This window comes from Netta rufina (genome assembly GCF_964035555.1).
Source record: "Netta rufina genome assembly, chromosome: 13".
Taxonomy (NCBI): Eukaryota; Metazoa; Chordata; class Aves; order Anseriformes; family Anatidae; genus Netta; species Netta rufina.
In genome coordinates this window covers 10,199,607-10,215,787 of record NC_140136.1, presented here as the reverse complement: position 1 = coordinate 10,215,787, position 16,181 = coordinate 10,199,607, and the positions used below count along the sequence as shown (strand labels likewise).

Sequence of the window (16,181 nt, the reverse complement as noted above, 5' to 3'; positions counted from 1 at the left end):
CTAGATGACAAGATTCAACAAAAGAGCTAACTCCAGGATGAAATGATGAATAAATTCGAGTGCTAATGGGGATCCGCTCAGAGCTAGAGAATGCAGAGCGTTACTGGAAAGGAACGTTCTCGCGCTGGGTAGTAAGGTTTTATTTCTCACGTTGGACTAAGTAGACAAGGTAATTTGGCCAGGCCTTACTGAGTCATTCCAAATTTATGGTTGCTGTGGGGTTTCAGCTTTGGAGTACAGCTGATCCTTTTGCTGCAGACGGCCCTCAGCCATTTTTGCCTGAATCAGGAGTACAGCTGGATTTGACACCAGCAAATGAGCATTTAGAAGTTAATGCAGAGCAGAGGCGCTGTGCAGTGGGAGCATACATCTCGTGACGAAACAGGGGAGAAGTTTTGGCATTCACAGGTGGTTTTGAAGACCCAGCCCAAAAGGGCTGTCTCGGGCACTGGTCTCGGGAGCGCACGGGGTGCTGTGACGCAGGCTGAGAGGCAGAGCACACAGGGGTGGATGCAAGAACAGAGAAATAAGAGCAAACACACAGGTAGGAGTGAAGCTAAAGACCTGTGGGTTGCAAGATGGAACAAGTAAAGAGGGTGTATGGGGAAATGGTACAGATGAAATGCCAGAGAGGTGCTTTTGCAGCAGTGTTTGGGACAGTGTGGTGGCACAAGGACTGAGAAGAGAGTGTAGAAGAGATGTAGTTTGTGCTGATCATGGCCTTGACTGGCACCCAGGAGGACATTTCAGAAGTGCTGTAAAACGAAACCAACAGGATTCGGTAAGAGCCTCAAGGTGAGAGCGGCAGTGGATGCCAAGGACTTGTCTGCACAGCGAGCCGCTGGCAGGGCTGGGAGAGACTTGGGAGAGCCGGCGCTGTGCCCATACTCGGTCCGTTGTTCCAGACCATATCTTTGCATAGGGTTAACTGTATTTTATTTGGTTCCTCCCTGAGAGCTTTAGAGCAAACCTCAGGCTAAGGAGGGCTCAAGAACAAAGCAAAGTATTGCTAGGTAGGGAGTAACTAAATAAAAATGCATAGAAGAATGCGCTGCAAAGCTGTATTAAAACTGCATTGTAAACGGATTTGACTTCACAGAAATCGTGTAATTTTACCAGCATGATTAAAGTGACAGAAGACAATAATCAAAGGCAGCAAATGGAATCACTTGGTGTTTCTAAATGCAAAACTCTATTTAAGGTATAAAACCTGACAGGTTTTCCAGTGAGACTTGCATTAAATGTTCTTTATGTCAAACAAAGCATTATCAAGTGTTTTGAATATTTATTAGTTTTTACCCCTTAATTTAATCAAGCAATTTATTAGCCTCAAGGTTTAGCCAAGTTGCTTTTCAACTTGAATTGCTGCTCAGATGGTTATTTTGGAAAGTTTGGAATGTTAGTACCACACCAGCCTTACTGCATTTGCTATTTAAGTGTTGTTTTCAGACTAAGTTAACACTGAAATGCAGAGAAAGTGGAGTATGTGTTCCTAGGCTAGTGATTCTCTATTATCAAGTTTGACTGGTGTGTTTACAGTGAATATTAATTACACTTCCAACTACTAATAAGCCAGAACTTGAAACTGTTCAGTATCTGACAGGTCTCCCTGCTGAAAGCAACATTCTAATAGTTCATATAATTTTTGTGGGCTTGGGGGATTTTAAGCCCCATTAAGTATGCTGAGAAATTACCATGAGCTGTTGGCTTGGTTCTCCTTTGCAACCAGCCTGTGCCGAATGAGGTGATGGCAAGTGGTCAGGAGCTGCCTACAGCTCAGGCTCAGCCCCATGCACGGGTCACTCCACTGTGGGTGACAAATGTCCTCAAGCAAAGCGTTGAGCCAGCATCGCGGGTCTGCCGTGCTGCAGGCTTAGGGCATCTCTGGCAGAGGAGCTGACCCTCCTGTGCAGCCCAAATATCTGCCTTGACTCCCCCCATCAGAGGCGTTTATCCAAAACATTTATGACCGCCATCTGTCCCCTTTAATGGCAAAATACCTTCACACAAAACCAGGACCACGCTGTACCTACTTATTTGAGACTCACTCCCTTCTTAGAGATCTTCCAACAAAAATAGGTGTAGGCAATGTGTATATCATTATTTGATCTTAAGAAGGGGAAGAGCACAAATGCAGAGGACATTTGAGTTTCACATGGGTTATAGAGGTCATCTATAGGGCCAGGAGCACAAAGCTGGCACTCTGTTTTATTAATACAGCTCTTCAATTAGCATGCCTGTCTAGTTTTAAGTGCTCTCAGACTGACCTTAGCAAACAGCACGGTTGTCATAGTAGAAGTGAGCAACTTGCTCTCATATTCAGAAGGCAGATCTTCCCAGCACTAAAATATAAAAGAAATGTTGAGTCAGGATGACAGTTTCATGTAAACAAAGAATAACAAGTGAAAAATGAGTAGAAGGAGCTATTTCAGCCCGCTCAGGAGTCAATATGAGGTACAGAAGTAAAGAATCTCTAGCATCAGGTTCATGCAAGACATGGTTTTGCAGTTTCTGTTGGCTGTCTCTGCTTGTAATTAGTAGATCTTTACTGACACGCTGGCATTGATGTCAAAATAGCACAACTTGCCTTGAAATCACACTTCCTGTCTCCTCCACAGGAAGATGTGACACTTATCAGAGGTGACTGCTGAATTTAGCCAACACGAAATCCCCCAGAAAAAAAAAAAAAAAAAAAAAAGCTTTTCTACCAAATCATGCTTAGAAAACAATTTTGTGTAAGCCAAAAGGCTGCATGTTTGAACAATCTGTTGATCTTTCTCCTGAGATTTAAATGCAGTCCAGAGTTTGAGGATGGAGAAAGGCTGTGGGGATCGTGTCTGGCTATAAGCTCCCTCTTCCAGGTCACTGGACAGAATTTCCCCACTAACTCCTACCACAGCCGTGAGAAGCTGAAGGGTCATGGTGCTGCTGAGGGTTCACAATAGCCACACCACAGCTACCAGGGACTTGGGGATGGGAAACCTTGTCCTGCAGGACGAGGAGCTCCTGAATACCATGCAAAATCTGTTCTGGGATGCTGCGGGCTGCTTGGCAAAACTGTGCTATTAACGGGTACTGTCCAGGGGTGCCGGAGCCTCTATGAGAAAAAGAGAGAGGATGTATGCATCCATCATCATACGCCTGGGACAGAAGCTGTACCAGGCTGCTCTGAGGCTGAGTTTCAACGAAACAGTGTGCACTTTGCCACTGTGCTAAGCAGTTAACAGCCTGTAGCTACTCCTGTTCCTGTTTCAGTGAAATGTGCCTTTTTTGGATAGGTCTAAGAAGATTCGTGTCTGCATCTGCCCTTGGTAACTTATCCAAATGAGCAGCATGGAAATTTTTTTTCTTGCAGCTCCTGTGGCACCTTCTTGGCAGGGGTGCCTCGTGGTTAAATTCTTGTACTTGATATTTTGTGTTAAACATTTGCAAGTCATCTGGGTATGATTTTTTTTTTTTTTTTTAAATCTGTGGTGCAAGGAAATATGTGTCAGTGTTACCTGAGCATCCTGAGCATGTTGTGTAGACAGTCCAGAGCTGAGCACCACTTCTGGTCCAGCTGCACAGTTCTCTGAATGGCTTATAAAACCTGCATGAGAAGACAGTGTATTAATAAGCATGTTGAGTCCATTATTCTGCCCAAGCATGAGCTTTTAGAGAATTAGACCCCGCACTTTGAGCCACTCATACTTTCTTTCCTCGTTTTGCGAATACAATGTCAATTTCCTTAGTGGTGCTTGAGCTGCTCAGTGCAGAAATGCCAGATTTCCAGTTACAGGAAGCAGAAGGGTACCTGCATCACTCTGGGGACAGATGGGGAAGAGCTTTTTCGTTTGAAAACTGGTCACTGTCTTACCACAAAATGATACCAGAATTTGTCTGGTTTATTGTAGAACAAATGATGATTAGCAGGAGTTACTAAAGAGTTGTGTTTCATGTGGTGGGCTAGTAGATAGCTGTGGGGGAAGAGGGGATGGTGTAATCCTGATTGTGTTTGCTTTATGGCATTACTGTTATGGCTGGGGCTGCGGGACTGCTGAACTCCCGTGATTTGGGATCCCACAACCTAGCCCAAAGCCCAGTGAAGTCAGTCAAAAAAACTCATGAATGTAGTGGGCTTTGCATCCTCCTGCGCGAGGAATGCCATGCCTCCGTTTGCTTTCAGAAATGAAGGACTGTTTTTTCATATGGCTGTACCACCTCTTCTAAGTTTAACTGTTGAGTCTTGTTAACACACATTCATTGCTCCTACAAATAATGTTATTTTATAGTGACCATGAACAAAAATATTCCAGAACTAGATTCTCAGGATCTATTGAAACAGTTCCATTGACTTGTGAGCACTGCATGGTCTTGCTCACCTCTACGTTTCATTTTTCTTTAGCACTGCGTGCTTTCCTTTGCTCAGGAAAGAGGTATGTGGGACCAGCAGATCCACAATAAACATCTGACAGGTCCCTTGCAAACACCTCTGCAACAAAGAGCTATGTGGGGGACTCAGTTGTTTCCATGTCCTGCATGAAGAATTCAAAAAGTTTGGGGCAGAGGTCATTTTTGTGATTTGAATTTCAGCCACCGATCCCATGTCCAGTGAGCAGGGAGCTGCACAGGTGGAGAGAAGCAAGCAGTAATGGTTCAGCAGAGCATGCTGATTTGGGGGGGCAAAATTACCTTCCTCTGGATCCTGGGCTGGTATTACAAGGGATGGGATTTTGGGGCTGGCACTCTCTTACCTGACACCAGGTGATGCAGGTAGTATCCACACCTCTCTGGCTGACTAGGTGCTAACTCCAGTTTATGTGCAGCATGCTTCCTGTATGATTTCTTCTTTAATCTTCCTGTTGTTTTTCATCTTCTGGCTCCTTCTCTTGGGTGTGTTTGTTGCCCTCATTTTTTCACACTTGCTCTTATCACCCCAGTGCCTTCTGCAGTCCTTTTTTCTCCACTACTGATGTACATATTGTCCCAGCCCTAACAGACATCAAAGAGATGTAAAGGATCGGATGTCCCTTTTGTAACGTGATAACCTTGCTAGTGTCATTGTTAATATTCATGTATCTCCAGGCTCTAGGCAGCCCTGGGGTGAACGAGCACCGCTCCACTACTGGCACTGGGTCTGTGGTGCCAAATTTGAACACAACTAACTGCTTTGGTTCAATAATAATATCCCGCAGCAGAAGATTTTACAGGTTAATTCCATGCCGCTATGAAAAGTTGCACCTCGTGCTCTATATTCAAGGGCTTTTGATTCTCTTTCTTCCTTGAGTTCTGGAGAAGTGCTACGTGTTAGTTTTTACGTAATTTTGATGCCCATTTCCTGATAACTTATTGTCATTCCCTTCTTCCCAGCCTAAGCAATTCCAATAATTTCACTCATGAATTTTCATTTCCTTCTCATGCTGTGGTAGAGAACTGGCCTTTATGTCCAGGTGTTAACCCACAGCACGCTCCCAGAAGTCGCACCATGTACAAACCACGCAATATTTCCATCTGTGAGTGGGCAGAAGAGCCAGAGGAAGCAAACAGAAGGTCTTCACAGAGGAGCTGGTGCTGTGCCTCTGCTGCTCCTCTTCCCTTCAGGAAGCTGAAGGAGGCAGCAGGGCTGGCGTAAGCAAACCAGCCCCACATGCTTCCCCCCCTCGTTCTTCTCTGGCTCAGTCTGATGGCACTGCTGTGACTGCTTCGGGCCTGGGGGGCTGCTGCCACCCTGCTCCTCAGTGTGCACTCTTGCATTTAAGCTGAGGTGAGAAGATCTGTTGGAAATCTGGTGAAAAGTTATTAATGAGCACGTGCAGGAGACATCTCAGTCAATTAACTGGGAATTGGATCAGATTGGGAATTCGAATTGCCCAAGGGCCCAGGTTAGGTTATGGCAAACTGGCTGGAAAGAACACTTTCTTTCAAGTTGTTGGAGTACACAGCTGAGCTCCCAGCCACTGGGATGGTCACTACATCAGTATAATTTGCTGAGCTCCAAAGTGTGCTTTAAATACGTGAATAATCACATAGGGAGCAGCTGAGCTTCTGCAGCTGAATTTCAAATGTGACAAAGACAGGTGAGAAGTGAGAAGCTGAACTGACATCTCCATCTTGTAACACGTATGTGAGGGATGACAGCACAGCCCAAGAAATTCTGTTGTAAAATCAGAAGTGAATATCTGAGGCCAAGTGAAGATTAGGGCTCAGGACATCTTCTCTTACATCAGCAGGCTTTGCTTACTGCAACCAGTTATTTTGATTTCTTAATCCAAAAGTAAAGCCTTCTGGCATTGAGCTTGTGGGATAATAAATGAAAGAATAATTCAGTGCAATGGGAACTTCACGGTCAGCTTGAATAAATTCAACAGTAACACACTGTGTGGTTTTCTGTGTAGGTGTTAGACGAAGACAAAGTATACGGATACCTGTTGCCTTTGCACTCTTGCTGACAATACATAAGCCTAAGTAGGTCAAACAGGAACAATACTCATTTTTAAAAGAGAACTATAAGCATTTCTAGTTTCTTTTCTTTTTTTTTTTTTTCCCAGGACTTTAATCTTTTATATGAAGAAGCAAAGTATTACCAGCTGCAGCCAATGATTAAGGAACTTGAACGATGGAAACAAGAGAAAGAACAAAGGAAACATTTCCAGCCTTGTGACTGCTTGGTTGTAAGAGTGACTCCAGATCTGGGGGAAAGAATTGCATTGAGTGGGGAGAAAGCTTTAATAGAAGAGATCTTCCCTGAGACCGGGGACGTCATGTGCAACTCCGTAAACGCAGGCTGGAACCAGGACCCTACCCACGTTATTAGGTTTCCTTTGAACGGATACTGCCGGTTGAATTCAGTGCAGGTAATGGCCTTTCAGTGCTGGCTCATCTAGATGCTGGTGTGTTTTTTTTTTTTCCTTAATGTTATTTCTTGTTCAATTATATGCAAATTATTTGCTTCTGCCCAATTACCTTTAGTGCTTATACTGCAAGGAGACATTTTCTGCCTGGTGAGATCACAGTCTTTCAGGTTTTCCTAAGTCTAAGCAGAAAAATAGATTTAGATTTTGTGTATGTTAGTGCCATGCTGGTCTCATAATGGTGTTATACTGATAAATGCTAATTTTTTCATCAATGTATAGCCTGCAGCAGTTTTTTTTCCCTCCAAAGTGCCCCCAGGAAGAAAGAGAGAGTTCCAAAAACTACAAAAAAAAATCTCCACACCATTTTATAGAAAATGCAACAATGTGTAAATGCATAATTTATGTCTCACTCATAATTAAATGATGGTGCCTGCGGGATGGACTTAAAAAAATTGATCTCTGCACTTTTTTTTTTTCAAAAGGATGTTCTATAAAAATTGCCCACAGTATTTTAAACAAAATGTATTTCATTTTATAGTCAGAGTTTTGACATTAGGTTTAAAATTAAACATATGAAACAAAAGAAGATAACTGGACAGATAGGTGGATAGTGGCGGAAATAAATATGTGGCTGGTGTTTAGGCAGCAGCCTTGTGAGCAAGAAATGCCATTTTACCAGGGAACACCACCACTGTGGCCAGAGCCTTGGTGTGGTAGTTGTCCTTGGGCTGAGGAGAAGGAATGGTGTTGATGATGCTGTTAACGTATGCCTTAATGGGGAAAACATAGAGCTCTTGTTTTTTGCATGTATGCCTTTAAAATATGCTACAAAGAATAATTTAATTACAGAAAGTGAAATCAGCCTAAAAGGGGGTGTTTTCCAAGTCCCAGTCACCTACAGAGGTCCTAGCTGGGCCGTGGGAAATGCTGTAGTGGTCCTGATAAACTTCCTTGTGGGCAAATACCCACAAAAGAGCTGGCCTATGAGACAGGCTGGCTGGGCAGGTTCCGGAGGGAAGCATAGCCAGGGAGTGGAAGAACTTAGAGTAATTTTTTCCCAGTATTGTTATTATACAGCAAGCTGAGGTCCCCTCCATCTCCCAAACTGCCAGCTGACAACGTTTTTGGGAGACCTGCAGTTGCAGCTATATGTAAAGGTGGGTGGGGCAGTTCTAACAACCTGCATTGACGCTGACACCTTCTGCCATGGGACAGCATTCACTGATAACACTATGTTAATAGAAGCTTTTATCTGAAACCATTGTAAAACCTAGCAATGTTAGGTGATTTTTGGTTCAAGACTCCCAAGTGTTTCATTTGGTTGAATTTAACAGTCCAATGCCTGTGGTTAATTTTGCAAATCCTTAGCAATTTCACGTTTGGCAAGGTTTAGAGTGGGCTGCCCCAAAAATAGAAGGCTGGAGGTGGGTCGGAGGCAGATCCATTCACTGGCAGTGGGAACAGTGATGAATTCATCACTGTGCTGGAGAAGGGAGCAGCTGCAGTTCAGCTAAGGTGAGTGGGTAGAGAAACATGTTTGTGTTTCAGCCACACGCTGTCCATGTGATATGGTTAGATGCATTTTAGAAATTAGAATAACTGAAACAATAAGAGTCCTTGCTGGCCACTGACAGGCTCGGCACTGCAAGCAGCTATTCACAGAGCTGGATGCCCAAATGGCTTAGCGCTTGGCTCCGTTAAGTGGCATACTGGTAGGAAGCGTGTGTTTGTAGTAAAAGCTGAATGCTAATCATTACTACTTGAATGTGTTTCAAATTCAGTCAAAATTTTGTCAGAATCAAAGAGTCTCTTAGTAGGTTCATGTGAAAGAAAATTTCTGTGTTAAAGAATCTACAGTCTAAATAATTTATTCAATTACATCATTTTACTATATAATTAATAGAAAGTGTTTTCAATCACTTTCTGAAAAATGATGCATTTCTGAGACAAAAGTCCAACAAGATTAACAGCTAATTATCATTGACTGTGATGGACTCTGGTCAGCACATAGGCACTCTCCATTACCTTCCCACTATTTTTTGGCAATATTAATTATTAATATTAAATCAAAAGTTAGAAGTACAATGAAGTAAATATGTAGAGTTACGGAAGAAAGGTTTGAAGGTGCAGAGGTTGGAAGAGCAGAGTCATTTCCAAAGAATCTGAAACCCTGGCCTGGTAAGTCTGCAGGCTGCTTACTGAGCTGCATCACTTTTGTGCCCCTACACCCTGCTTAAATGTATTTGGTAGCACAACTACAATATGTATAAATTTTTCAGATCTTTGAAAAAGATTTTTGCTAAATGCTTTGCGTCAGGAACTGTACATACAAAACACAGAATATCAACAGTGAGTAGGTTGTGGCAGCCAAAAACCATAGCAGCTCTATATTTAATGCTCATTTGCAATCACATACTGATATAGAGTTTTCTTAAGACTGAGAATGGCTTTTTTCAGCTCCTCACAATAGGTTCTGGTGAGATACATGAGCTTACCTTAGAGAAAATTCTGTGATGTCTGTATATGCCAAACAACGTCTCCATAAATAAGACTGTATTCTTCAGGATTCTGTAAAATGTAAATAAAATACAGTAAGTGCAAGTATCATATTTCTATTTGGAAAACCTTCCAACAAAATCAGAGCCTGTATCTTGATGTGCTCAGAATACTGGGAGACAAAGTATATTAAATCTTAGCACAAATCCTCTATTTAATATAGTGTGCATGTCTCCCTATATGTAAGAGAATCACAGCTGATACTCATTTACTTTTTGGCATATTCTCTTTGGAAATTTATAGGAAAGTAGCTCTGATTTTATTTACAGGCACTTACTGTTTTACCTCCGTCTGTCACTTACCTTCAGAAAAAGTAATGCACGTAAGGCCAAATTCACTAAATGGAATCTAAATCTGTTCATGTTCAACATGCCTTTTTGTCTCATGCATGCATTAGTGGATACAAACAAATGCTTAGGGCACATGGAAAGCAGCCTTTAGGAGGCTTTCTCCACAGAGCTGAACACAACCTCATTCAAGTTATAATTGCAATTCTACAATATTTAAACATTCACAGCACTATTTACAGGATTTGACCAGTTTTGTTTCTCACTCAGAGGACTGATGATACCGAGGTTCTTAACACTAGATTATAGCCTGCAGTCAAGTCCTTCGAGCACAGAGGTAACAAAAATGAATTGCTTTGTTCTGTGTGTGGTGCTCTAAGGGTGTAATGTTTACCTGGACTGTGTGTTTTCAGAGAGCTGGTCCAGGAAAGAAAAGTCCTATAAACATGCAGCCTTCCATAGCTTTGGACTGAGGCGAGCCTAGGGCACCCCAGTGCTGGTTTTGTCTTACAACCAAATTGATTTTTAAAAGTTTTTAGCAAGGTTTTAAAGTCATGTCTCTCTGAAATTTTACCTGTCAATCCTCTGTTTCTCTATCCAGCTAGTGGAAGAAGTCTCCTTTCCTGTAGCTGGGCAGCCTCCTGTCCTCATCTTGCCTGATCTAAGAACAGGGATACACAAAGTCAAAACACATGCTAGCCTGTGAAACAGCTTGATGATGTTTTACTCCTTTTTCCCTGTCAAACTACTGCCTTTTTTAGCAGGAACAAGTAAAACAATATTGTGGCCTCTCTGTATCACTCCAGTTCAGTCCTAATGGCTTTGTGCAGCCCAAACAAATTACAGAAGTGTAAGCTTTTTGGGTTTTAATTATTTTAGCCTCCTAGCCTCCTCTCCCCCTTTAATCACTCAATTTTTTTAATTTATTTTTTATATATATATTTTTAAGCCTTTTCAGTTCTACAACTTTCAGGGCAAAAGTCAGTAAGATTTGGCTGGCACAAGTTTCTGAGACTGTAAGTCACTTTCTCCCAAAGCCAGGCAGTGCTCCTTGGGCAAGCTGATTTAAGCAGATTCTGCATGGCTGAATATATTTCCTGTCCTTTACCAGTCCTTAAGAGCCAGGGCAGCAAATAAAAGTTTTTAGTTAGATACATGTTATCACTAGAAACCCGAAACTGATTAAGATGTGGATGGCTAACAGATGACCTCAAAGGAGTGCTCTCCAAATGCTGCCATGGTTTGCATTGCACTACCATAGTGCCTTGGATACAGTTGTCCTTTTGAAATCAGTTACCTTTAATAAAGGCTCCAAACTGGTGCTTCTGGAGCAAGCAAAGCAAGCAGTCAAAAGAAATCACGCACCTTGGCCTCACATGGGTCTTTGTGCAGGGGTGGACAGACATCTGGTAGGATAATCTTTAACACGTGGCACTATTTTTAGTCCCCCTGTAGCAGTCATCTCGTGCCTTGAAACATTTAGACTCAAGCACTACTGCAGTAGGTATGAGCAAAGTGTTTCACGGTGTCACTCATGGTAAAACAAAAAAAGAAATCAAATTGTTTCTGTAATAGAAACCTGTGCTGTGAAAGCATACAAGTTTTCTCCTCTTTAATTAGGGGATACTGCTTAGACACTTAACTAAGTTGAGTGAACAAGTTTTTAATTTAGTCCCTGCAGTTGTTGGTGGCAGAAAACTCTCCTGTGAAGGTCATTACTAGGTTCATCAGGTTTAGTAAATCACCAGGTTCACGTCCCACTGTAGAGGCCCTATGGCATGGAGCAATGGAAGAGGTACTGCGGTGGGACTGTTGCGCGCTTGATGACATTTTTCAGTAGAGACAAACACAGGAACCGCTTTTCCTGCCTCTAAAGTAAATATTGGATCAGTTCATGTAATCAATCAAATTTTAGACATAGTTCTGATTTTTCAGTTACATGCTGCAGTATTATTAGTGTTACTAGCCTACGTGGTATTTTGGCTCAGTGCTATGGCACCATGGACTCTGGGAAAGATTTGGCTGGAGGAGTACTAGATGGAGATTTCACATGTGGGTGAGACGATTCCCATTATTCAGCCTTATTCAGCCAATCTTACAACATACGTCTGGTTCAGCTCTGCCAGATGTAACGCAGCAGAGCCTTGCCCATCCTCCTACCCCCTGTAATAAACAGGAATTGCCCGAGCTCCAAAGGGTGTATATGTGTCTTCTGTCGTGCTGAGACTGTCATTTTTGGAGACACGGAGCTACTGCCCTGGGCTCAGGAGAGCTGCCAGTGGGAGGGAGGGAGGGAGGGAGCATGGCATCTCCTCCAGTGGATCTTACGTTGCAGATCCACCAAAGATGGATCTGGCATCCAGTCTCACCGAGTGCTGAGAAGAGTCTGTGCGCCTCCTGCTCTGCTGGGGAAACTGTTTATCAACATGCTCACCCGTGTGAAAACAAGGCCCCCGTCATATTGCCAAGATCAGTATATCCTGGGGTAATGTGCTGTGTGACAGTCTCAGAAATTAAAGTTGCCTCTGGGTTCCTTAAATTCATGAATCTAAATCGCACCAACTTTTCTTTAGAAGGAGAAAAAGAAAATATATATTTGGGCAATACAAATTAACCTCTTTCTTGGGCCAGAATGTTTCCTTATTGTCCATGTCTTGGCTCCACATCCTATCCTTGCCATGCTTTTCTAAAAGCAGCACTCCCTTCCAGCAAGGGAAAATCACAGCTGTGATCTTCATGAAGATCTGGTGGAAGTGTCACTCAGATTCCTAATGCCTTTTCATCTGCCAAGGAAGAACACAGAAATGTTTTCTGCCCCTTTCTGTGAGACTGTTCATATTACTAATGAACAATGGGCACTTTTTATTAGGACTTAAACCGTATGTTGATTTGTATCAGCTGTAAGAGAGAGCATCAATATCACTGCAGTCCAGTATTTTACTATATAATGTAGTAAGCTGCTCTGTAGAGTGCTTATTTGTTTGATTAATTTTTGTTTTCTACAGAGGTTTGCTGAGAGCGAGACTTTAATCACAGAGTAGTCATTTAAGAATAAGTTACAGAATTATAGCTGAATAATATTCATTCTATGAGGAGTCGAAAGACTAAATTCGTCATTTAGATCCAGTGTTCCTGAAAGCTTTTATCACTAGCACTTGCTAAATATTAATCTGATTTTTTTTCCACATTACAGGTGCTCGAAAGATTATTTCAGAAGGGATTTAACGTGGCAGCTTCATGTGGTGGTGGGGTGGATTCCTCTCAGTTCAGCGAATACGTGCTGTGTCGCGAAGACAGACGACCACAACCCACTCCAACGATCAGAATAAAACAGGAGCCCCTGGACTAGACCTTACCCGTACTCCTTTGTAACCATAGAAGTGTTTAATAGTCCCTTATGTGAAACACAAAGGATTTGCAAAACAGTATTAGCAAACAGATTTTGACTTTATGTTGCCAATTAGTGGTATTCTGAAACTACCTGTCACATAGCCAGCCATGAAATACATTTGAAAAACCAGTTGTCCGTTTTTCACGATGAAATACTGAGCATGCTCAGCATACCGGGTTTGGTGGGAATGTACTTTGAGCTGAACAGCTGTGGTGGTGAAAAAGGCAAAGCTTCATAAACCTCTGACCCTAGATTGGACTTCTCTGGAAAGACCAATTAAAGTGATTTGAATCTATCAGCAGGAGAAATGATTCCGACAGCCTTTCCAACGATACCCTGACATGTGATGCGTGGAAGTGGGGGCCTCCAAGAGGAAGATGGTACATTAAAAACTGCACTGAGTATCCTCCCTGACTGCCACACCTCCTTCATATCAGATGTGCTTTACACCTCCACACGTTACATTACACTACACTTCTGTGATTGTACTCCTTCATGCTAGCAAATGGCTTATTTTTATACAACATTTCCAACTGAAATATCTCTGTGGACAGAATCCAGAACCAGAAAAGGACCAATTTATAGTCTACTGGTGCTCAGTATTAAAAAACAAACAAACAGACCAAACAAAAAAAGCAACAAAAAATTGACAAGGCCAATTATGGCAATACTTGCAAAAGTAGGGATCTGGAAGCACAAAATAAAACTCCATCTACCATCAAACAAGGGCCACATACCTATTGTGGAGCTGTAGTTCTCTTAAAGCCAGTCGTGTTTTGACTCAGAAACTGTAAGTTTTGCATCCTCAAAGAACCGTGGTTCTCCCAAGCAAGCTCTGCCACCTCTTGTTGTTCATTTACTAACCATGTTATAAGCCCACATTTACAAGGAAACATTAATAATTTTGGACAAGCTATTCTTTATAGGTCTGGAATTTTTGCAAAAAGATGTTAAAAACCTCTACTTCCACTGTCTGATGAAAGCAGGCCACGTTTTGTTTAGAGTGCTTTTCCTCTATTATTTTAAACTATTATTAAAATACTGATTCTGTAGCTGCCCTCTACCTGTTTAATTGTATTTTTAAAGAAGCCCACGGTCTGTAGGAGGTTACTCTTCCTTTCATGAATCAGTATCGACTCTGACTTACAGGGCTTCCTAACTCAGGAGACAGCACCATGTTTGCAGGTGCAAGGTTATAAATAGCATTCTGCTAAATCCTGTTTATTGCTGTTTAGCATGATTGGGTCCTCAGTAAGTAATTCATGTGTTAATCACAATTTAGTTTCTCCCACATTAATTTATAGAATACTGTTGTAGATGCTGAATTTTAATTAAACATTTTAGATGCGTAAATACAGCCATATATAACAGTATTAAATGGTCAACAGTTCTTTAATACCAAATGATTGCAATCAGACAAAATAAAGATTGAAGCTTAAGACTAATATTTTCAAAAGTGATGAGCTGTACTAAATATCCAAGTTACGATCTAGGCAGAGGTCTAATTTTTGGAAAAGTGCTGGATACCTGACCATAGAAAATCAGACCTCTGCAGGTTTTTTTCATCTTGGTTACCCAAACCAGATTTTTCTCTTATGAAAATCTTAGCCTATACATATTGGCCTGCTAACTTAGCAGAACAGTTGAGCAAATCTGTCTACTTCAGAAGAGTTGTAAAGTTATTTTATTTTGTGGTTTTATACTTGTATGACATTCTAAAGTTCCTAGGCATTGCCATATTTGAATATATGGCACAGCGTTCACCTTTGTATGTAAGATATCTGTAGAATTGTATATTATACATTTAATATTGTAAAGAACTTAACGTATAATTGTCATGTATTTGTGTATGCACATTTCTTATACAGTACTTCATGCCATAAACATTTCTGTAAAGTAAATGATCAAAAATAAGCAAGTAGGGTGGAACACTCACTGTATTTCCCCTGTTGTTTGAAAGGTGAGAAGTTTTGATTGCGTCTCCTCTGGCCTTTTGCTTCATTCAGCTTGATGTAGCCTTGTCCTACAAAAAGAAAAAAAAGGATGTTTTATTTATTACTTTCATACATTGAGTTCATTTTAAGTTCAAAACTTAAGTAGTCTGTTCAGCTTCTTGTTTTTAGCCTATATACACTTTTGTCCCACACTCCTGACAGGGATACTTAGTACTAGCAGAGGCTGAACACTTGTCTGTGTATCCTCTTCCATTAATTACCTCTCAGCTAGGGGATAAAGGTGAACACGTCACATTTATGTTTAAAAATGCTCAGTTCTGCCATTCTTACTCAGGCAAAGCCTTCCCTGAGGTCAGCATAAGTTGTCTGCAAGCCAGACCGGACACTGAGTACCTGCGGGGTGCTGAGCACATCCTGCTCCCACTGAAATTGCAGGCAGACAGCTCTCTCACAAGGTTGGAAGCAGGATGCTTTCAGATATATGTAGAAAGCCATTTGAAGTATTTGTGATTGGTTGCTTTGTTTTTCTTCAGTTTGGTGTTTACCGTATTTTTTTTTATAGGTCAATAAAGCAACTCGAGTACTTACAGCAGTTTGCAAAGGTGGCATCATGAAAAGTTCCAGGCTGCACCAACCGAGTTAAATGTGAACTTGAGATGGAAAGTTTGAGCCATGACATCACAACATTAACTGCAAAATAGCACTAAGGCAAGGAAGACATGTGGAAACAATCACTTTGTTAGAAGAAATATGCCTTTTTTTAAAAAAAAGTTAAGCTAGGACATGTTCTTTTAGTTAGTAACTTCAGGTCACTTATTTAAAGTTTATTACAGTTTCATTTATATCTTTTTTACTTATTTCCCTGTATTCTTATGCAGCAATATCAGCATAAACTGATTTGAATTTCTACTTCTGGCCTTAAACCATAGCAACATAACTTAATTAAGAACATTGCTCAGTGTCACTAAAACAGGTTTTAAAATATCATAGAAACTCCAATAAAACTGTGTTGTGCAGCCAGCAAATGTTTTTATTATGAAGGCCAAAAAGTAAACATAGCCTGGTTTTAACCTAATTTGATGGAACAAAATTGTTCTGATCCTTTTTTTTTTTCTTTTTTTTTTTTTTTTCCTGAGCACTGAAACTGTGGCTTGAAGAA

At 41.4% G+C, this 16,181-nt stretch overlaps 1 protein-coding gene across 2 annotated transcripts in view; it reads left to right on the top strand.

The window, feature by feature from the left end:
- Window positions 1-13,025, top strand: part of KCTD15 (potassium channel tetramerization domain containing 15) — a gene marked incomplete at both ends in the record, with an annotated part of 50,204 nt that extends 37,179 nt beyond the window's left edge. For both annotated transcript variants that reach the window (XM_084294720.1, XM_084294721.1), the window contains 2 exons: window positions 6,528-6,833; window positions 12,870-13,025. In XM_084294720.1, the coding sequence (XP_084150846.1) occupies window positions 6,528-6,833; window positions 12,870-13,025 (462 nt within the window). The remainder of the gene's footprint in view (window positions 1-6,527; window positions 6,834-12,869) is intronic.
- Between the last annotated feature and the right edge of the window lie 3,156 nt (window positions 13,026-16,181).